The 24,286-nt window shown below is 42.4% G+C and overlaps 1 protein-coding gene and 1 long non-coding RNA gene across 2 annotated transcripts in view; both read right to left on the bottom strand.

Moving 5' to 3' along the window:
* Positions 1 to 1,061: 1,061 nt before the first annotated feature.
* LOC310690061 lies at positions 1,062 to 4,184 on the bottom strand. Its single transcript, XR_014517855.1, has 2 exons — positions 3,270 to 4,184; positions 1,062 to 3,233 (listed from the first exon to the last, which is right to left on the bottom strand). It is a non-coding gene; the product is annotated as an uncharacterized lncRNA (long non-coding RNA).
* Positions 4,185 to 6,800: 2,616 nt separating this feature from the next.
* The window catches only part of ITGA9 (integrin subunit alpha 9), a 242,482-nt gene continuing 224,996 nt past the window's right edge, over positions 6,801 to 24,286 (bottom strand). Inside the window, exons 28-29 of the mRNA XM_083467884.1 lie at positions 8,370 to 9,425; positions 6,801 to 8,044 (exon numbers count right to left, since the gene is read on the bottom strand). Coding sequence (XP_083324010.1) covers positions 9,327 to 9,425 — 99 coding nt within the window. The 3' untranslated portion in view covers positions 6,801 to 8,044; positions 8,370 to 9,326. The remainder of the gene's footprint in view (positions 8,045 to 8,369; positions 9,426 to 24,286) is intronic.

Raw genomic sequence — 24,286 nt, 5'->3', positions numbered from 1 at the left:
ATAGCATTCCTGGGTTTGTGTCTGGAGGCGGTTGGAGGATGGATAGCAGCTAACAGATTGAGGTTGACAAGACAGAAGTAGTGTTTTGGGGGGACAGGGGGTGGGTGAGTGTGGAGGACTCCTTGGTCCTGAATGGGGTAACTGTGCCCCTGAAGGACCAGGTGCGCAGCCCGGGAGTCATTTTGGACTCACAGCTGTCCATGGAGGCACAGGTCAATTCTGTGTCCAGGGCAGCTGTTTACCAGCTCCATCTGGTACGGAGGCTGAGACCCTACCTGCCTGTGGACTGTCTCACCAGAGTGGTGCATGCTCTAGTTATCTCTCGCTTGGACTACTGCAATGTCCTCTACATGGGGCTTCCTTTGAAGGTGGCCCGGAAGCTGTAATTAATCCAGAATGCAGCAGCTAGACTAGTGACTGGGAGTGGCCACTGAGACTATATTACACCAGTCCTGAAAGACCTACATTGGCTCCCAGTACGTTTCTGAGCACAATTAAAAATGTTGGTGCTGACCTTTAAAGCCCTAAACGGCCCCGGTCCAGTATACCTGAAGTAGCGTCTCCACCCCCATCGTTCAGCCCGGACACTGAGATCCAGCACTGAAGGCCTTCTGGCAGTTCCCTCCCTGCGAGAAGTGAGGTTACAGGAAACCAGGCAGAGGGCCTTCTTGGTAGTGGCACCCACCCTGTGGAATGCCCTTCCATCAGATGCAAGGAAATAAACAACTATCTGACTTTTAGAAGACATCTGAAGGCAGCCCTGTTTAGGGAAGTTTTTAATGTTTGAAGTTTTATTCTGTTTTTAGTGTTCTGTTGGGAGCCGTGCAGAGTGGCTGGGGAAATAAGACTATTATGATTATTAAATGCTTCACCATAACAGGAAAGGTATTAACTGACCTTAATGCTTCGACCAATTAGTTTGGCTGCTGCTTCACTTCTTTCAGAAAAATCCTTCTTCTGAAATGAGCGCTCTTTGGGCTCTACTTTCCATACAGAAATGTGACATTTCCTGAGTGTGTTTGTGTGTGTTGATTGGCAAAGTTACACAACATTCAACTTACTATAATAATTTTTGCAGGCATTTTTATTATTCACCAAAAGTTTCTATCTCTCTCTTTTTTAAAACCTGAAATTTCCAAAACAGTGCAAGTGTATTAAAATAGAAGTGAACACACAGTCGGTAAATACAGGTGACAATGATAATAAGAAGACAACATATGCTTCGGTCCAAATAAATCCATCAAAAGTTAACAATTTTACAGTTGGAGTGAAATGTTTAGCAAGTGAGTGAAAATGGTACAATGGCTTCCTTTATATTCAAACATGTGCCCCAAGGCTTTGACACTTAGCATGTCTTCTCTGCTGTGTGCTGCTACACCAAGGATTGGCCATAAATGAAGGCACAAAATCAACCTGTGAAACCTTCCCCCCCCCCCTTTGCAGCTTGTATGAAAGGTAAAGGTAAAGGGGCCCCTGACCATTAGGTCCAGCCGTGACTGACTCTGGGGTTGCGGCGCTCATCTCGCTTTATTAGCCAAGGGAGCCGGCATACAGCTTCCGGAACATGTGGCCAGCATGACTAAGCCACTTCTGGCGAACCAGAGCAGCACACGGAAATGCCATTTACCTTCCTGCCGGAGCGGTACCTATTGATCTACTTGCACTTTGACGTGCTTTCGAACTGCTAGGTTGGCAGGAGCAGGGACGGAGCAACAGGAGCTCACCCCGTCGCGGGGATTCAAACCACCGACCTTCTGATCGTCAAGTCCTAGGCTCTGTGGTTTAACCCACAGTGCCACCCGAGTCCCTTGTATTGTATTAGTTAGCTTGTATTAGTTAAATACTAATACCTTCCCATCTGACGCTGATGTTATGAAAGATTGATGGCACAAGGAGAAGGGGACAACAGAGGATGAGAAGGTTGGACAGTTCTCGAAGCTACCAGTATGAGTTTGACCAAACTGTGGGAGGCAGTGGAAGACAGGAGTGCCTGGCATGCTCTGGTCCATGGGGTCACGAAGAGTCGGACACGACTAAACAACAACAACAACAAACCTTCCCATCTAGTACAGAATGTGCAGAATTGCAATTTGGTAAAAATATGGTACTACTGAGAAGCCCATCTATAAGCAGAAAAAGCACATAGAGGAGTTCTTCCTGGAACATAGCTCTTCAGTTCAAACCACACATAGGGACTGCAATTTACAATACTCGTTCACATAAAAATCTATGCTAAATTGCTTCTTCCTGACATGCTAGGTTTTTATGTGCAGGGCAGTGATTGCTAACATGAAGTGGGGAATTCAAACCTACCAAGAGCCTGTCCGGACATGCCAGGTGATGTTTCCTGAGCATTTTAATTAGCTTCAAGTCACACTTTAAATAGAAAAACATATGCCACATTTCATTAAGGGCACTTGGAATTAGCATAGTGGTGGCAGACCAGACATTGGCTATATGGATCGAACCAGCAAAAGCGGTTCAATCTAACTACTCTTGGGAGAATTATTTTTTTAAGAGCACTTCCATGAAAAACAGAAGATGAGGACTTCAATATGAGAATGAATGCATCATGTATTTTGATGGCCGTATTCTGAAATTGTGGAATGAGGATGGAATGCTATTCTGGTGTCACAGATAGCCAACAACTGTATGTGCATCACAGAATAAACATATATAACAAAACTACTAAAAGCTCCATTAAGTAAGGATTAAGGAGTGCATTAATCATAGGAAAATCTAGTGTCCACCGATTTCTTGTTCAGATATGGGATTTGGAGATAATGGGTGATATGTGGTTAGACATATACTGAGCTGACTAATTGAGATCAATGAAATTTACTTACTTGGGTGCACTCTTTTAAATGGGTCTACTCTAAGTATAAATAACATTGATATCAACCAACAATGACTTGAGTTTTCTTAATACATTTTGGGAGGGCAGGTAAAATTCCCTTTTCACTGGGATTTGTAATGGGAGTGTTGGAAGGACTTAGAAAGGTGCAAACTTACAATCGAACTATAAATTGCCTATTTCTTCAATTGCAGGGTAATATCAGGAAATATTTGCTGTGGCACCTAGTACTTTATAGATTGCAGAATGAGCCACAAGGAAGCAAATCACAGATCATCATTTAGCTTCCATTAGCTTAAAAAAACCATGACCTGAAGTCATGGTTTGATTGTTGTCTGCAAAAATTTGTACTGATCTGGAACCCATAAAACCACTCTCTCTCTCTCTCTCTCTCTACACACACACACACACACACACACACACACACACACACAATTCACACATTTGTGCTTACTTGAAAGACACTATGCCATCGCATGGCATCTGTTTACATTACTGGTGTTAATTAAAATCAATTGATTCTTGATAATAATAAATATAACTGTGAAAGGTTTAAAAAACACTGAAAGTATTTATTCTTTGAAATATCTGGGTGGATACCACTGTAAAATCTAATATTTTCTTTTATAACTGGAACTAAAAAGCAATCACAGAGGAATTGCAAAGAAACCAAAAGGGAGAGCCATAAAAAGGAAACATAGAAAACGGTTTGTGGCCTCTGAGCTATAAAATATCTAACAAACTCAATGCAGTGCTGGTGAATTTCCCTCCTCTCTTTTTTCACATGGCCAAACTACCTGTGCTACTCAGTCACATGCAATTGCCAAAATGCAGCCACAAAAGCTGCAATCTATAGCAGAAGACCGGCATGGGTGGGTGAGGTTTCTAACCCCTGGCTTCAGACCAACCACAATAAAATATGTACAGACAGAATTAGGGTGGCCACATGGCCGATCGTACAGAGGATTGCCCTCGGTTGAAGGGCTGTCAGTCCAAGCCCTGTTTAAAAATAAAGGAACTTAAGAAGGGAGAGCGGTGTGTGTGTGCGTGCGTGTGTGTGTCTTGAAGTTGTCTGTCAACAGTTGGCACTTCGACAGCGGACTGAGCAGACTCACAGGTCATCTGTCACAATCTTCCTTGCTATGGTGAAATGTATTTCTATTTGAGTTACTGTAATAATTTCTAAATTTGCACACACGCTCTTTCTCTGAGCATGCATATATATGAACATCTCTGTCTTCTTCTATGCTCATTTTTGGCAATGCGTAAGTGGCTACCCTACATGTAATTTACACACACACACCTTTCTGCCCTGCACAATAAAAGAGGAAGGTACATATTTTTTGCACCATAACACTCATTTTTTTCCTCCTAGAAAGTAAGGGGAAATGTCTGTGCGTGTAATGGAGGAAATACCTACGGGTGGCATGCCTACGGATTTTCCTTCTCTAAAAACTACATGCGTGTTATGGTCGGGTGCGTGTTATAGAGCGAAAAATACGGTACTTCCACATCAGTTTTCTGCAGTAGATTGCAGCCATTTGTAAACACAAAACCAAAAGCCAACAGATCACAGATAAACTACACATAGCTGAAGATTTGTGTTTCTTTGTCCTTAGATATAATCAATAATCCAGCCAAATTCTAGTTTTTGAGGGAGGGGTGCTGAAATAACCTGGTGCCCTGCAGATATTTTGGACTATCCATCCCTGGCTATTGACATTAGGCAACGTGAGGTGGTCAGCTCAAGGAGCTAATTTTGGGTGCCACAGAAGGGCAGCACATTGTCTATGTTTTAATTAATTGTTGCTGTTGTTTTTGCAGAGACCTTGTTTTGGCCTTTGGGGACAAATTCTGAAGATTTGCAGAGAAAGTGCAGAAAACAGAATGCAAACATTTCTGTGCTTGATTGTTACTTTTTATGATACATTGGCTAATAATATGAATAATATTTCAACATGTCTCTCAGCTTGTGAAAATAAGCAGACATATGACATAAACAATCAAATCAGTAGGATCCCACCAGGATAAAATTTGATCTAATTTTTACATATACTGTACCAATTTAATTTGTCAATATCAATATTTGTCCATTAACAAGACCAGCTGGTGGTTAGAAGGGGCAGTCTGTGGTATTGCATAGCTGCTTCTTTTAATGTGCTGAGGTATAACTTTGCAATATTGAAGCAGTCTTATTTTACTTCCTGGGTCGCTTAGCAAAGCCCTTCCATAGCAGGCTGATTTTGAAGCAATGGTTTATTCCACATTAAAAGCTATATTGGTTATCTGTTCAGGAATTCATGTTACAATCACTGAGAAAACCTTCAAACTGTACAAGAAAAATATTGCAATGGCAAATAAATATTTCTGTGGTTTTGTGTGAGTTTTCTTTGGGAACTATCATGGTTTTAATTTCCTCCTCATGTCTATGGTTTGTTAGTATACGCAAATGATCAAAGAGACGCCATGTAACTGGATGCCTGAGGTGCTCTTAATCTTTTTAAACTTATTATTAATGTCACAATGTTTGCCTGCATTATTGGTGATATAAAGTGAAAGCTCACAAACCGAAAGACTGGGCTGGTGGAAATGAGCAGCAATACAAAGAGTTAAAGCTGAATTGGAGCAATTTGTGTCTTCTGTGGATTGCTGTTTGCTCTGATTGAGCTTTAAAGAGCAGGGAAAGCTCTGAAGCAAAAAATTGTGGGCGGAATAAGGATTCCACATGCTTCTTACAAGTGGAATGAGAGGCATGACGGCCACTGATATGCAAAGAGCACGTTCAAGCTAGTCTTGCTCCTGAGTCATAAGGCCAGGATGCCACCTTGCGGTACACTGTAAAAGTACCATAGTTGAACTTGTAGCCATTTGCACATTCTTTGTAACATCCAAAGAGGTCGCCAGACACAGCCTGCATTTCCCTTCAGACAGTACGAAGAAGCTGCAACCAACTGAATGTGCATGACTACATGGTTAGCTATGTAAAACCCAATGCATGTTTCAACTGAAGAGCTAATTTGGAAGTGCCATTGTGAAATAGTACAGACCTCAGAGGCAGAGAATATACCTGGCATGGAAAAAGCCACAGGTTCATAAGATCACAGCTGTCAATCTCTAGCGCAAAGAACTCAGGTAGGAGGAATTGGAAAGAACCCCACCGGCCTTCTTGGTAAGTCACTCCTAGAACTTGCTGGAGTAGATGAGCTATGGTCAGCCTCATGTGTTTGGCAGTGCCACCTCGGCCAAACATAGCAAGGCATTCAGAAAGTCATGGCTGTTACTTGAAAACTGGCCTACTCTTCCACGTGGTTCCATAAAACTCTGAAATTTACACTGTATAGATATGTGTATATTGTTTCAGGCAATCTCAAATGACATTAAGACAGTACAACCCCAAAGTGAGGACTGAGCTATTCCCAACAGTCACTTAAGAATTCACCATTCTAATCCATTAGGATGGAGCTGCAATAAAACATGTTAAAGAATCATTACCAAAGAGAAGATTTTTGTTTTACCAAGAAAGGCACCTGAAGTTAATACATATCCCATCTTAATGTAACGTGTGATTGCTTTAAACGTTATGAGAGATGAATTCATGCGCTAAACATAAATACCTGTTTTCTTGTGCTGAACACCACTACGTGCTATTGTAATTTGTCAACAAACCTGATGAAAATTTCTATTGCCAGTGTATGCCCAATCTTAATCTAGCCTTATTTACATAGAGGGACATGCAGCAAATTCTGCTAACGAAACCTTACTGATAACCAGTGAGGTCCAATGTGTAAACTGCTGGACTTTCAATATAAATCTCAGCTGAACTATGGGAATATTTCTTTATCTAAGCATAGGTTTCTGATCTGACCTTGGACAGCAGTCACAAAAACAAAAGATAGGTGGTAACAGGGACAGATAAACAATCATAAAATAACCAGGCATTAGATAGTGGGAGTTTCTTTTGTTTATATTTATAAGATCTTGACTCCCCAGTTCCTTCCCATTGACAAAGGACTACATATCAGTGAAGTCAGGGTAGCCAAAGGAAGACATTCATTGCTGCTTTCTTCAGTGCAATATGCCCTATGAACAAGGGTACATAGAAGCCGAAATGAGCGACAGTTCCTGTCATTTGGTTGCAAGGAATAGTTTGCCATCTATAAAGCATGCCACACATCGAGAGGGGGGAGCAAAGTGATTTTGATAGACATGCAGCCCAATCATTTAGGCTGCAGTCCTAGAACCAGGCAGCTGGCAGTAATCCCCATGGAACTCCACGGGATGCCTGGGTCAGGGCTGGCCCAGCCATGAGGCAGACTGAGGCAGCTGCCCATCCCTGCCACTAGAGAAGGGAGGAGAAGCAGCAGCTTCCAGCAAGATCTTGCAAGATCTCATGGAACTTACATGCGATCTCGCAAGAAGTCGGCTAGTTCTTGCGAGATTTGCCGGAAGCTGCCGCCCTGCAACCCCAGTAAGTGAGGTTTGGGCAGAGGGGCAGTGGAGCGGGCCCAGCACCTCCCCGTTTTGCCTAAAGTGGTGAAATGTTCTGAGTAGACATGTACAGAATTGTACTGTTACAGCATCCATTTGAGGAACATAGGAATCAGACCATTGGTCCATCTGACTAATCTTCAATGAACAGAAGCAGCTTTCCAAAGTTTCGGACAAGGGCACTCCTGGCAATTACTGAACCTAGGATTTTAGGCATGCGGGACAGATGTTCTGCAACTGAGCATCTTTGCCCTTCCCCATACTCTGCCATTAAATACTGTTTCTTTACATCCCTCAACCCATGCCTTCTTTTCCCATGACCTCTGATTTTCCTTCACCTTTGTTCTAGATAGAGGATGGTACATTTAAAAAAAAAATAGATTAACCATTTAGGGGGAGGAAATTGCAAAAAAGAAGAAAAACATTTCTTATTTTATTCTAAATGGATTTTCTGAATTTGTCAACCTGAATCCTGCCCTTACACGTCAGGCAGGTTCCATATTCAACCCTCTTATACTAAGCACAGCTCAGAAGCTGTCGACAAAGTTTCAGGATGCTCCTGTCTGTGCTGCCTGCCTGAGACTGCAAAACCAGGAGGGGCTGTATTCAGTTTGGTGCATCACTCGCTACCCAAGCCATGTTTGAAGTGCAAAGAAATGGTATCACTTAAGTCCTACCTAAAAACACTGTTGAGGGGTTGTTCTGGAAACAGTGGCGTAGTGTGGGGGGTGCAGGGGGGGCCGGCAGCACCGGGCGCAACATCTGGAGGGGGCGCGCTCGCACTCGCAGCTCTCTGCCCCCTGCCAGTGGCGTAGCGTGGTTGTCAGCACCCGGGGCAAGGCAAGTAATTTGTGCCCCCTAACCCATGGATTTGCGCCCCCTAACCCTAACCCCCAGATGTTGCGCCCGGTGCGGCCGCCCCCCCTGCACCCCCCATGCTACGCCACTGCCCCCTGCTAAAATCCACGGGTTAGGGGGCGCAAATTACTTGCCTTGCCCCGGGTGCTGACAACCCACGCTACGCCACTGTCTGGAAATTGTAAAAGTGCTGCTTCTTATTTTAGAAAAGGGTCTCCTAGGGAAGGATGGCGTGACATATCTGCATCCAAGTGAGAAGGGAGATTTAAAAGGGCAGTGTATTTTTCAAAACAAAACCAGAATGTGACATACTTTATAGACAGATCCCTGAAAAGCAGAATTACACACACACACAAAATCCAATGTGAGCAGCATTTATGGTTCTTTAGCTCCCAACTCAAATATTTTCCTTCCCTCCCCCCCCCACCTTTTTAATGAAAGGATTTTGGCTTAGTGCCACTGAAGGCTTTATATACAACATCACCAAGGCTAGTGGATTGCGTCCGTAGGGTGTTTCATCTCGTTTCATCTGCTTGCCTCTTCTGCACTGAAGTTCAAATGTACAGTATGGATGATATATGCATGTCCAAGAGTTCAGCTGGATATCAGTGCTTTAAGCTGCGGTCCTATACTCGCTTACCTGGAGGGAAGTCCCATTGAATTCAATGGGACTTACTTGTAAGTAGACGTGTACAAGACTGCACTGTTAGTGAACTATATATATATATAAAGCTATTCAATAGAAAACATAAAACATTGATACAAATATATAAAAAGTCAAAATCAGTATAAAAAGCTTATATTTATAAAAAATACTTTTTTTAGGCAACAGTCTTCCCCTGAGGGTATATACCACAAGTGTTGGATTCATAAATATTGTTCTGCACTGCAGCTCAGTTATCAAGGTTCATCTCTTCCAGAAAGTACAAATTGCTCCAGTCACCTGACATGCCTGCAGTGGTTGCCTCAGGATACATTCCCTAGCTTAAGATGATGATGAACAACAGGGCCTCCGAAAAATCTGGAGAAGATTCCTTCTTCCACATATGGAAGATACAAGAGCAGGATCAATAGGGTAGCGAGTGTGTATCACATGAATGGGCTTCCAAGGTTCCCCTCCAGAAGTTTACTGACTTTTCTGCACCCAGTCCCAGCTGTCTTCATTCTCTTGCCTGTTCTTCTCAGCCTCAATGATCTCTTTGTATTTTCTGCGGAAGAAGCCCATCTGCAAGTGAAAAAGAAATCTTCGTGAAGAGTGCATTTCTGATATACACGCATCGCAATTTGCAAAGTCCTTAAGATGAATTTTTTTTGGACTGGTGTTCCAGTAACTTGAAGGGGACTTGAGGGAGGGTTGGGTGCTACAATACATGCATGGGAACAGATATCTGGGTTGGTGTTTGGTCTGAAGGATCCACAGTATCTATTTTCCCCTTCAGCCTTCCACCTCTGTCCCAGAAAGCAGTCTGTGGACAAACGGCGGCTCCCTCAGCCTGAAAAGCAAGATGAGCGCAGCACCCTATAGGCGCCTTTCACTGGACCAAACCATCCGGGGCGCTTTTTTTTTTTTTAATACTATTTATTAAAGTTTCACAAATCATAAAAAGTTTCAAAATTTAAACATAAGAAAAACAATAATGGAAAAATGCAAGAACAAAACACATAAGAAATACACAATAAAAAAGTTAACAATTAACAGTTACAGTTAACACATGTAAAAACAGTTAACAAAAGAAGAGAAAAGAAAAGAGAAAAAGAGAAAAAAACACCAAAAAGCAAAACAGAGAATAAATTAGTATTTTCATATCTTGTACTTCATTCACTAGTTTCTTGACCTCCTCACACCTCCCTTTTTGTATACCAGTTCAGGTATTTAATTCAGCAAGTCCTTACCCTCTAACATTTATCCTTACTCAAGATGTTAACCTATTATGTATATAGATTTTCCAATTGTCAAACCCTATTTACATATTCTTAAAAGTCTTTTTACCAATACCCCTTATTTTCCATCAGACATCATTTTAACATTCCTTAATTTTACAATATTTCTGCAAGTAGTCTTTAAATTTCTTCCAGTCTTCTTCCACCATCTCTTCTCCCTGGTCACGAACTCTGCCAGTCATTTCTCCCTGTCCAGGGCGCTTTAAAGGTAAAGGGACCCCTGACCAAAGTGCTGCTCATTGCCCTTTTAATTTCACATGCATGTGCAAATAAGATATATATGGTCATTGTGTTTGCGTGTGGGTTGGTGGTGTTCGGGGGGGGGGAATTGGATGGTTGTGGTCGCTAGCGTGAAAAGTGGCGGAAGGGGTTGGCAACAACAGTAGTATCGGGACAATAGTCGGTACAGCAACAAGAAGAACAATTGTTTCTTTCCCTGTGAGCAGGTTGTATATTAAGATCTGAAAGCTGAAATCAGGCGCTCTGTACCTACAGCTAATCCTCAGAGTTCTGAGGCCAGCAAGTAATTGGTTAGGAAGAGGCTTACCTGCCACACCACAATGCACAATTCCACCAAGTTGCTACTAAACACAACTCCCTCAGCCATGAATCGTACTAGACCAGTCACCATCTCCCAACCTAATGTATGTTACAGAGTTGCTGTGAGGATAAATTGGGTGAGGTAAGTCCATGAAATATACTCGGAGTTGAGAGTGGATTCCATGCTCTTTATTCAGCTCATAGTGGTGAGGAGGAATGAATGTTCCCCCAAAATATCTGCTTTATATACATTATTTACACAGTGGGCTGCACATGATTGTCTAATTCCGGGATTCTCCTGTAGGCCAATCAGGTTGTGGATTCACTTCCACCTGGAGCTGGATTGGGTGGCTCCTGTGGACCAATCATACTGCTGCATTGTTCTAGGACCAATCAGACTTCTGCATTCTGAATCCTATTGTTCCAGGACCAATCAAATTGCTGCATTTAGGATCCTATTCAACTCAGTACATAACAGTCCACTTACATCTCTTGGTGCAGCAGCACTGCTGGATGGAAAAGGCTTCACTGGGACCGTGATGGTGATTGGCATTCAAATGGCAGTGCCCTTCCTGATAGGTGACATAAGCCTATCAGGAGCTGGATCTTAGCCTGCACCCTGCATTGGCGAATGGGGATGCAGCCTGGGATGTGGGCTGTGCCAGGGGGCGGAGCCAATGGAGCTGACTGTGGGCTTCCCTCGGATCCGCCCCCTGCCCATTTAAGCAGCCAGCACCTGGGACACAGCCTGTTTGTTCCTGTGCTGGGTTTTCCCCCATCCCACCCACCCTCAGTTTACACTGATAGGCAATGACTTTGCTGTGGATACGGTGGTCACCGTTCTTTACAGGGGCGGGTAAGGATTTGCCCACCAGGATAATTGGATCTTACTCAGTGGTTTTGCCTACCTCATAGCAATTCATCACACCTGGTTGAGCATTGGGGCAATCCCTTGTTTTGGGTGGAGGGGAGGCTGTAGTCTCCGCCTGCCCCTCCAAACACTGGGGTATCCCGTTAAAGGGATCCGGGGGGAGTAGCCATGTCCAGGGGGGCCAGGGCCAAAGGCACTCCCCCAGACAGCAGTCCCTGTGGGGGGGTCACCCTATTTGATGTAAGTCTTAGGAACCCCCACCTGGATTGACTACGTGTCACTTCCGGCAGGCGGGCCGGAAGTATCTAGATTGCCCCATGCCCAAGCCAAACCTCTTGCATCTGTATTCAAAAAAGTTGTGGCTTGTTTTGACCCCAAACCCAGTCTTATTGGTCTCTTGTTTATATGGGTTGGGGTATGGGAAGCCCGATGCCTTGTCCTGCAGAACATATATACCACCTTGTGCCCACCTTTCTTCTGAAGAAACAAACAAATGCACAGAAATGAGAGGAGTTTCTCCTGACACACACACACACACACACACACACACACACACAGCTCAGTCCAAAAATCAACCTGAGTTGAGAGGCACTCCTATTAGCAGAAGCTTCTCTTGTCAGCGGTTCAAACCAAATTTCCCCTGAAAGTTGCATTTGGAGACGTTTAAAAAACCACTGAGAAATGTTGCTAATCTGACAGATTCTTCCCTTTCAAGTTCTTCATGATGTTTCCACATTCTCACTGACTCCTCACATTTTGCTTTAGGATACATTTGGCAACAATGCTTAAAAGTGAGTATGGGGAAAACGGGGAGATGTTGCTACTCACATTGGGATTTATTCATTTTTTACACTTCCCTTAGAGATTCTTGCAGATCTTTCACCTCAACAGGACCTTCCAAAATGACACCCATTTTCAATTTATGAAAAAATTCAAGAGCACTTCTTATTTTAGAAGAGTGATGTTGAAACTACTTGTATCTAATGATCCCTTGTAGCAGGTTTCCTCAACCTCGGCTCTCCACATGCTTTTGGCCTCCAACACCCATGAACCCTAGCTAGCAGGACCAGCGGTCAGGGATGATGGGATTTGTAGTCTTAAAACATCTGGAGAGCCGAGGTTGAGGAAGCCTGCCCTATAGCTAACAAGTTTTATACTTCACACGTGATAGTATTTTGGGGTGAACTGTCCAGGAGGGAAGCACACTTGTATGACCATAGGCTTGTGAGGGCAAACACCAGAAACTTCTCCTGCCCAATGGGAGCTACATAAGAACACATTTTTTTGTGCCTTCTCTTTCTAATGGGAAATCATATCTGCTGCCTTTAAGGGAATTTCAAACCTTTCTGTTCAAAGAAGAAGGTTGCGGAGTTGCCATTTCTGGCCATTTAATATTAATCAGTAGTTTTACAAGTCCCCACCCCTGACTAAAACAATTTGATTTGCGTGAACATTTTGAGTCTCCTCTTCCTGACTGGGATTTTTATGTCCTTCCCATAAACAAAAATGATTGCAATAAAGAGGTTTGGGTAACCGTTCAGGAGTAATTACTCAAACATAGCAGCATGCCATTGCGATCATTAAGTCAATATTTTGTTCATTGTAATTAAACATTTATGTTATTCCTACTGTTTTAAACCTGCTCTCACCCTCCTGCAGGGTGTGATGTTTTCGCCTGCCTCCATCAGTCAGATGTTATTACCCTCTTCCCCAACACGGAACATATTTAAAATGCCTTTGTACATTAGATTGGATCCAGCTACGGTTCTATGAAACATGACTTTGAAACTGAAAACCTTTTATCAAATTAAATACTGAGCAAAAGTCCAGAATTCCCTTGTCTGTAACCTGTTTCAGCTCTTTTCAATATGATGCTGGGCATTTAGGAAGAGGTTATCCATATGGTGTTCCCGGCACCAGTGCCTGCTTTAAACTATGGAACATGATGTAGGAACATGATGTTGGGATGGCTACCAACTTAGGTAGCTGGGAGACCCAAAGGGGGAGGGGAGAGATGATGTTGTGCTTTTGGACTCACCACTGGGAGAAGAGCATACTGGATTAAATGGAAAACTACAATGTCAGAGAGAAGGTTTCTGGCTTCCAGTTCTCCCTAAAGTGTGTGTGTAGGGAATGTAGGGGTGCGCACTTCCCACCTTGGATCAAATCTATGCTTCCAGATGCCATAAGAAAGCTGCAGAGATAGTGCAGGATAGTGCGCACCCCGGAAATGATCTTTCAGCTTCTGCCTTCTGGAAGAAGGTACAGGGTTATAAAGGCGAGGACTAGCCTCCTGAGAAACAGTTTCCATCCAAATGCGATTTTGGTTTTAAACTCAGTCTAAGGTTGTCTCTATGGGAGTACATTGTATTTAATTATGGGGTATCAGAGTTTTTAGGGGGCTAACCAGGCTGGGATAGCTGGGACAGCAGGCTTGTTGGCTTTTGAATGTCTGGTGTAGATTTTTTCAATTTTGTTGTTCTGTATGGGACAATGACAATAAAGATTATCGTACTGTAGGGAATTCCCACCCACCCTCACAGGAAAATTAATCATGAAGTTCTCTGCTTGCCATCTAAAGTGTCACCCTATACATCAGGGCTGCATAGACATCAGGTGTGCAGGATTAAAATAGACTCCAGAGACCCAAGTACAGAAGGCACACGGTTAAAGAATTCAGAGCCCAGGAATTGAATACCAGGACTGAAATGAGCTCACAGTCTGTAGCTATTATGCCCCCACATGACTTTCTTCATTTCAGCAGTATGGGTTTTTTGGGGTGGGGGTAGTTGTCTGCCATGTTGTTGTTACTGTTGTAAAGAAAGCGTGAGTCAGAAAACTTTGCTGACCTACTTCAAGGACAGCTCAATTGGTTGGAGTGTGGTGCTGGTAAGACCAAGGTCGCAGGTTCTATCCCCACATGGGAAAGCTGCATATTCCTGCACTGGAGGGGTTGGACTAGATAATCCTCAGGGTCCCTACTAACATGACGATTCTAAGTCACTCTGAGATCTCTACAAGTAGATTCTGATTAAGGCTGACTCTACCATTCGGCAAAGTGAGGCATCACACTTAGCTACAGACTTCTGAATAAGGAACAGTGTGGACACCATCTTGAAGTTTGCCTCAAGGTGCAAAATGTCTTGGGCAGGCCCTGATCCTGATGCACCTCCTGCCAAGTCATGTTAGATAAGCCTACTCAGGAGTAAGCACCACTGAGTACAATGGGACTTAGTCCCAGGAAGGGATGTCAGACAATTCTGATGAAAACAGAACAGCGTGGAGACTGCCCATATTCACTCATTCGTTTGATGTCTGGAACACAGTGGCGTAGCGTGGGTTGCCAGCACCCGGGGCAAGGCAAGTAATTTGCGCCCCCTAACCCCCAGATGTTGTGCCCGGTGCGGCCGGCCCCCCCTGCACCCCCCACGCTACGCCACTGCTGGAACAGAAGTCAATCCAGTGAATACATTTGGTATTCGCTGTTGTTGCTCTCAGTTCTCAAAATTATACATTACACCTGTCGATGCACACACACACACACACACACACACACACCCCGAGTGAGAAACTTGCATTGCATTTAACTCTGTATCGAAATGAATGGGGTGGAATAATGTAACAATATAATTTATATGAGTTACATAATTAATTACTTGTGGGACACGGGTGGCGCTGTGGGTAAAACCTCAGTGCCTAGGACTTGCCGATCGTATGGCCGGCGGTTCGAACCCCCGCGGCGGGGTGAGCTCCCGTCGTTCGGTCCCAGCTCCTACCCACCTAGCAGTTCGGAAGCACCCCTAAGCGCAAATAGGTACCGCTTTATAGCAGGAAGGTAAACGGTGTTTCCGTGCACTGCGCTGGTGCTGGCTCGCCAGAGCAGCTTCATCACACTGGCCACGTGACCCGCGAGTGTCTTCGGACAGCGCTGGCTCCCGGCCTCTTAAGCGAGATGAGCATGCAACCCCAGAGTCGGTCACGACTGGCCCGTACGGGCAGGGGTACCTTTACCTTTAATTAATTACTTAAGCTAAGTGAGCTTGCAACAGGGATGAATAGCGCAGTTTGGGGCAGAAGAGAAATTGCAGGTGAACAGAAACAGGGCTGCATATGATGGGTACAACGCAGAATGGAAAACAATGCCTTCTTACATCCCTACTCCCAGGTAAGCATGTACAGGATTGCAAGACTGTACATATTGGGAATATTGTTATTACATAGTTACTTTTCAAAGTAATGAAACTCTTCAACTATTGAATAACACAATTGCCACATTACTTGCGTTCCTAAAATATGCAAAGGCATTTGATTTATTGTCCTTTAAAACTGCTTGCGGAGCCCTAAAGGTGCCTTTTCTTCACGCAAACAGCATACTTTGAACATTAAAATCTACACTTGTAGAAGTTATGATCAAAATTACAGAAATGCATTTTAATTTCCTCCAGGGCCAAACAAGCAAGAGCAGACTATTTCCTACTGTTCTTTTAATAAAAAAAATGTCTCTTTGCAAAACATCTGCTTCAGGAATTATCTCTAAAAGTTTGTTGCAACAATTTCAGGCGCTTGTATTATTTCACAACTGGATCAAGAATATGTGCGCAGGGCTTCCCACAAGCATTAAAATGAGCTGGAAAAGTTAATAAATATTAATGAAGCATGAAACCGAGAATCTACAGGTGATTCTGCTAGGAAACCAAAGATTTGCTGCCATCTCTGCTGCTGTTGACTTTGCTATAATCTCTGTTAAGTGCTCTGAAACCAGGCCAGAACAGAGGGAGATAAGGCACTCTCATATATGCATTTAAATTGAAACAAAATTCTTTAAAGTGAGCATGTGTGCTTTACCATTTACAACTAACGCACAAAATAAAGGGGCAGCTCCAATATTTGTCCTGTGATCCATTCACAACATGCAGATTCCAAAAGATAATGAAAAATTGCACAGCCCAAGAAAAAGCAAAAATCTTGATAGCATAGGGAATCTCCTTTCTTTTAACTTGAAGCCTTTGGTTCGAGTCTTACCCTCCAGAGCAGGAGAAAACAATATAATTAATGGATGGAGATCTGGGCTTGTGGATTCCTAACCTTCTGCCCCTTGTTCATATAACATCTGAAAAGGGCTCGAATCAGTAAAAGATAAGACGATCAAGGCTGATTAATTAATGATGGTCAAGAAAGGGTCTCTCTTCTCCAGTGGTAATTTGGGTGGCAGAAACTATGTGTGGGATGTATCTTGTTTTAGGGGTGGGCCTAGCTTATTTTTGTAGGTTTCAGGGATGGAACATTCCTCAAGGCTTTTTGTGATCTTTGTGAACTTTCTAAACGTTTGGAGGGGAGGGGGCACTTAACTGACAAATACAGGTCAGAAGAGGGCTTGGAAAAGAAGAATTTTGAAAAGAAGCCTGCAATAAGATACAGCAGCGTTCTTCCTTGAGACTGGCCCAGCGGGAATGCAATGTCTTTCCCCCGAAGCTTTTCTGATTAATTAAAAATGACTGGTCCCACCTGAGATGACTAAAGATGGGGCAAGGGGCCAGCATTGATCCTATTAGCATTGAATATATTTTGGCTCTGTTGTTTTGGGTGAGCATAAAGACAAAACAAAGAGATCAATATGCAGGATATAAATAAGACAGTGTTTTTTGGGAAGCGGGGTCAAAAAGATAAAGGGAAAGCAATTTTGGGGAGAAAAAGCATCAGATCAACAGCAAGAACAAAGACTGCTTTTTTGGCTGTTTGTTCCCCCACCGCCAAAAAGTGTGTGTGTAGCTCACCATGCATCTATTAAATATTTCTAGAGAGATTTCCATTTCACCAGTAATCAACACTGTACATTTGGGATGTTTAGTTGCAAAAGTAAGAGCATCTATTACAAAATGGGTTGCATTTTAGCTCACATTCCAGAACAAGCACCATTCACTGTTTCAAAGTACTGCCTAACAGGCATTCTAACTGCTTCCTGGCTTGCAAGTACATACCTCTCTAACTCAGTCTTAGCTCAGCTCAGCTTGTTAGTGTTTACACTTTGTCTTCATTTATGAGTTTGCAGTTATTAGTTATTGTAATTTCTCCCCGTCTAAGCACTGGACAATTTGCCAATGCTTATTTCTATTCCAGGTGAAAGTGACGGTCAGGCTTGTCACTGTAAAAAGTGCACTACTTCTGAATATCCCCCATTTGATGCAATTAGCTTGATTGTACAAAAAGTCACTACTCCCATATTCACAACATGCAATCTGTGTTAAGTGTTTGGCAACGGTTCAAAAACCTGTTGCTTTATTCTGGATAATTCTTTCCATCTGCAGATTATTGCTCTATGAAAGGGAAATAATGAGTGTTAGTTGCCTCTGAACCACCAATCAATGTCAAGAAATAAGCAGGGGAAAATCAAAATAAAATTTGCAAATAAAAAAATTATTAATAAAAAAGAAATCAACAGGATGGGCGGGGCAGGGGGGAAGAGATTTGGATCGACTTCCAGGAAAATGAGCATTAGAACCTGAAAATGAGCATTATAAACTGGGATAGAATTTTCTGAAAATCACAGTGTCATATTTTTCTGCACTGATCTTTCTTTCCCTACTGCGACCTTTTATGATATTTCCTATTCATTTTTCTTTTATTCAAATATTAGACGTGTGCAAGAAAATGAAGTCAAAAGCATTCTTCAATGCTACAAAAATGTTGCAGTACTATAACAATACATTTTAACTAGTTTTCGCCACTACAGCTATTTTTTAACTATTACTATTATTATTACTAATTACATTTCTATACTGCCCTTCATCCTAGGACCACAGGGCAGTTTACAATATCAAAACACAAAAAACATATAGCATAGTAAAAATAAGCATAACCCCCACCAAATGAAGATTAAAAGGCCATCAATTGTTTAATTATATCAATTGCTTCCAAGCCTGCCTTTTTAAATTATTGTCATTTAATCTAGTTGGTGCCATAAGCTTTTTCGTCATTCACAAATCCTCTTTAAAATTCATACATACAGTAGAACATGAGACATTCTTCCAAATCTAGACATGTTTTTCCTCTGAAACTGTCATCAACATATCTCGTTTCCATTCTACCCGACCACTGTGCCCTGATGATTCCAAATCAGTTATGATCTCATATATACTACTCAAAGTACCTTTAACCTGATTATCAGATGCAATTGATAACTCAAACTTTGTTGGCTCTCTTAGAGAACTGAATGTCCTTATGTGTGTGTAGAAGATACATATGTTTGCATATGACTGCGCATACAATTAGGCGCTCCATCCCTAATACCATGCTATGCTTTGTGTTGTACAGAAACAAAGCCAAGGGAAAATCTGTCCCCTGGCTTCAACATAGCATGATAGTCACTTTACATGCTTCAGGGAAGCAGCAAAAGTCACCTGACAACTTCTGCTAACAATTCCCCATGGTTCCCAGTGAAAACTGAAAAGCAGAACTGAACATTGTCGCCACATAGTACTAGAAATGTAACTGAGCCCCAGCAGAAATGGCACTAAGGCGAAGTTTGAATGCAAAAGTCAATTCCCAGATCCTTTAGCTAAGCAAAATCAACATCATCCAGTATAGTTACACTGCCATCTACTGCATTCTTTAAATAAAACTTTTTAGAGGTGGTAAAAATTGCATTTCTGTTTGAAGCATAACTAAAGGGAAGATGGGAATTAATTTGCAGGCATTTTAAAGGCAGAAAATAATGCAATAACTAAAATGCAGATTCTAGTCTTTGAAATCTCTCTCTCCCTTCCTTACAAAAATAGATGTCTCAAACCCAAAGTAAGCGGTTGGGACTAAACAGCAATTAATCACCACAACAAGAACAGGCAACGAAAGGCTTAAATATCCACTGAACTGCCAAAAGACACAGCTCAGGAAAAGTTAAAGGGAAAGCACTGTATAGGGGAAAATATCCTTTCCATTCACAGATTCAGAGGATGACCAAGAAGATTAAATTGGTGAAATACTTATATGCCAACAAGGTGAATACTTCCACTTTCTTAGAGTTATTTACTGAAATTTCAGTAGTTGCAGATACAGATACTTCTGAAGACCCTTCCATTTCCTATGTATGATTATCATATTTCTACATGTTGGGATTATAGGGTTGTATTCAATGCAGCTGAAGCAGAGTTCTGTTGGTGCAACAGGACTTCTGCTTCTTCTGCTCTACCTAAACCTACAAAAAAATCTACTCAATCCTCTGGAGCTGATTTTTAGGGTGCAAGGTGTGCTGGGAGGGACAGGAGAGGAAAAGGAAGTTCCACTGCATGAAGGGATGTCGGCTGCATGAGTATAACTGCAGCATTGGAAAGAGTCCTTAGTTAAGGTTGGAACCTATGCATGTTGACCTGACAATATTTCCGTATCCCTTTGTGCACATTCCCTGTGCCGTGGGAATGTGCACAATCACTGCCGCATGTGCACATTCTCTATTCAGCCCATATTAACTACAACAACTGCACAAAAATAAAACATGCCCCGTTCTCCCATTCACCTGACACTCTTTATCTATGTTAAGAGAGTACAGGGACTGGGAAGGAGCAGTCCTTCATACATATAGAATAAAGATGAACTATTTTTTAAAAAATCTGTTTCGCTTAATATTACACATTTGGAAAGTCATAAACCATGGTTTGTGAAACCATGGATGAGTTATGGCTGCACACTCCAACCCTGCCCTGCTGCCACTGGCTTTGGTATAGAAATCAATCTTGACTTTGTTGGCTTTTTGCAGTATAGTAACGCTGCAGAGAGCTTGCTGGGGAGATCATGCATTAAAAAGGGACTCAAAAATAACTTAAAGAAGGTTTTAATAAGAAAAACAAAAACTCCATTTACACTAAATACATCAACAAACCAGACCCAACCACCAACCCGTCCCCCAGGGTAATGGGAGAGCTAGGTGCTGCTCCTTATATACTCTACCCAGATGCTGACACACCTTAATCAAATACAACTCAGCAGCACCTGTTATGTTTCACAGCTGCAAAGCTGGGTCTCGTTATCTTGCTCTGGCCCTTGCTCTGGCCCCTTAAAGACACACACATGGAGTGGAACAATGATGAACCTTTACATTTAAAGAAACCATTCAACAGACTTGTGTTAAGCTTGAGTTCCCAATTACATCCAAACTGGGAAACTGGCTTAATGTCAGTTAACAAACCAGGACAAGAAGCTCAGACTACATCATGTGACAGGAGGGAGGGAGGGAGGGAGGGAGGAAGGAGGAATGTACAGCCATGGTGCTCATCCACAGCGTTATAAACCATGGTTTACAAGGCCACAGATGTTCCTTCAAATGCAACCATAGTTTGAAAGTCACGACTTTGAGATCATATTGCTTTATTCATCAATTCCATTTAAAATGAATGAGTTTAGATAACCATTTTAGGCCTTAAGTATGAATCTGTATTAACAAAAATGTGTTAACACTGAAAGTTTTAGATTTTAATATTTTTTCTGGATATCAGGCATGACTCGCAAAAACTGAAGCCCTTTCAAATGATCATTGAGATTAATGGGAGATACATAAGGACGTGATTAACATGATTACTGAAATCAGTGGGAGTTAACTATTAGTTGACAAAATCCTGCCTTTATAATGAAGGTGATAAACCCCAGGAAGTGTTTTGCCCAATTTTTACTCTTCAGAAATGAGAAGAGCAAAATATAGTTGAACGACAACGTAAGTACATTCATATTTCGCAAAACCCAGCTGGAACACGGTAGTAGCTAAATGCTGTATCACTGTCAGGCAAATGATTTATTAAATATGCTACTCTTTTTTTCCTCCAAAAGGATACAAAAAATATTACAAAATTTCTGGCATTGCTTTAAAAACTCTATATTTAGGCTAAAGTTTAACTAGTATCACTGAGCTCAATAAAAGAGTAATGTAAATGGTTCATTTTGCCTGCCAAAAATACAGAATATTTGACAGAAAATTGTATCTTTTCCATAATTACTAGCATAAACAATTGTTCTGTGCTTGGTTCAACCAGGGGTAAATGCATATCAAGGAATTAATACCTCCCAGTTCTCAGAACGATGGACCTATGGAACAGTTGTTTATTTTTAAAATGTATCTGCTCTTTTAAGTTTATATGTCTGAGAATTTTATAATCATATACGCTTATTTGCAATTTTAAAGTTGGCATATATAGTGTGTCTTGGCTTGGGTTCTTAAGAATACTGGATATTTTGAAAGGTCTGCTGCACCACAAAAGGACTTCTTGCTTGCCAGTGGATTAAATATGTTTATCTGGTGCCAAGATAAAAGCTAGACTGTGTAACTGGTTTTTGATGTATGCAGTGTCCCCACTGGACAAACTTTAAAATCAGATAGACTGTTTACCCACATGATTGCAGACGATGTGTTGCCTTTGCAAGCATATACCCAGACCACCAACAAAGTGCAATTACTTGTGAAGGACAAATGGAAAGAATAAGGAGAAAGTGAAGAATAAGGAGAGGCTTGACCAAGTTCCTATTTCTATGAAGTGGCAACTGTGCATAATCCATCTCGTTTCTCTACCGAATCTGTCACAGCGTTTGTACATACAGTAAAACTGTCAATGCTCATACTAGCTCATTTGTGAGTAACTTCCTATGCCCTGGGCATGGTAGATGAAATTTGCACAGCCTTTTCCTACATGGACCATAAGCTCGGACCTTCATGGGTTTAAAAAACTGAGGCTTAGCGCACAGGTTTCTCCTCTCCTTGAACAGCAAGTCTCACACTGCCTGGAGTGCAAAAGGACTTCTGATTTCATGCATGTTCGTCCAATGAACGACAACAGATTTGTCACCCCCAAAATAATGCATTTCAATGGAGTCTGTTCACACGTTCAGCTGTGAGCTAGCCAAAGCTGAACAAGTGATGCAGCTGCCTGAACCCACTGGGCCTTTCCACTTAACCTTGTACATGTGCACATCTCAGCAAAAGGATGGAAAGTCCATGCTTGCTTGGAACAGGCTTTGGACTAGAACATAGGCTGTTCCAGATGCGGCCCAATCGCCTTCTAAATCCAGCCCGCGGACGGTCCGGGAATCAGCGTGTTTTTACTTGAGTAGAATGTGTCCTTTTATTTAAAATGCATCTCTGGGTGATTTGTGGGGCCTGCCTGGTGTTTTTACATGAGTAGAATGTGTGCTTTTATTTAAAATGCATCTCTGGGTTATGTGTGGGGCATAGGAATTCATTCATTATTTTTTCCCAAAATATAGTCCGGCTCCCCACAAGGTCTGAGGCATAGTGGACCAGCCCCCTGCTGAAAAAGTTTGCTGACCCCTGGACTAGTAGATACTGGAAGATGCCCTGTTCTGGAGAGCTCGGCAAAGTCACACTCCAATTACCAGTCATTCACTGCATGACTTCATGGTGACTGCAAATTTCATAAGCCCATCCTCCCCATGGATACTCCTAATGGATATCAGGAGTATTGACTGTGAAGTCACATTTTCCTGAAGGAGGAAGTTGCAAGTATTAAGCATGTTTGTAAAGAGCCGGCTTAATGGAATAAACTTCAACTGTACAAGTCCATGCAGCTTGCCGAATCTAAACATGAAGGAAGCGGATGGGAGTTTCCATCCAATTGTCCCACAAAGTTCATCTTCTGAGGTTCTGCTTCAAATCCCTAGATCTCAGGAGGCAACGTTGGTATCAACTAGGGTCAGTTGGCAAGGCCTTGCCAAGCAAGTTCTGCCAGGCCCCATTACAGTGGTACCTCGGGATGCGAACGGGATCCGTTCCGGAGCCCTGTTCGCATCCTAAACAGAACGTAAGATGCGACTGTGCGTCTGTGGGTCGCGTTTCGCCGCTTCCGCGCATGCGCGTGACGTCATTTTGACCGTCTGCACATGCGTGAGTGGCGAAACCCGGAAATAACGCGCTCCGTTACTTCCGGGCCGCTGTGGAGCGCAACCTGAAAATACTTATCCTGAGGTATATTTATCCTGAGGTATGACTGTACTCTATTGCTTCAGGTGGTTGGTGAAAACCTGGCTTCTTAAAGCAGTCTTTGATCAGTTGTGTAATTTTTGCTGGCTCAGTTCTAGATACTATTAACTTATTAATTTGAATGTGTGAGGGGACCTGTCACTTTGTCTGGAGGAGGCCAAGCGCTCTGGAAGAACTGGCCACTGAAGCTACAACGTGTGTGACGCTAGGCGTCCTCAACACTGAGTGGGCCCAGCCCCTTTCTAACAAATATTGAGGGGGCCAAAGACACACCAGCCCCCTAGAGGTGTTGTGTGGCTGTCTAGTCTCTTCAAACCTATTTGGAGAAATAGGCAGGACAAAGACTTCTAAAATAATAATAATCTGCCATCATTCCTTCATGTGTGTAAAGTGATTTTGACAGCTCGCAAGAAGTCATCCTGTACTGACTTACACCAGAGTAGTCTTCTGCTTGTTCCAATTGATTTCCTCACTGTGATACACAGTTCTGAGTATGCAGAATAAAGCCTGTGATTCTAACCTGAACTCATTTGGAGCAGATGACCACATTTAAACGTCACTCTTGGAAAATAAATGAAACATATGAATGCTGCTGGGTCAGAAACTAAACTATTATATTTATCCAAAAGATTTGCCAAAAATAAAAGCTACATTTGAAATATGCTAGTATTGTGTTTCAAATATCATGTCATTGTAAAGGGGGTGAGGAGTATTTTGAGGTGAACATATCTGGATTTGTCAACTATGAAACAAACTGCAG

The sequence above is a fragment of the Podarcis liolepis genome, assembly GCF_965112155.1.
Source record: "Podarcis liolepis genome assembly, chromosome: 12".
Lineage (NCBI taxonomy): Eukaryota > Metazoa > Chordata > Lepidosauria > Squamata > Lacertidae > Podarcis > Podarcis liolepis.
This window is presented reverse-complemented; position numbering and strand designations above follow the sequence as displayed.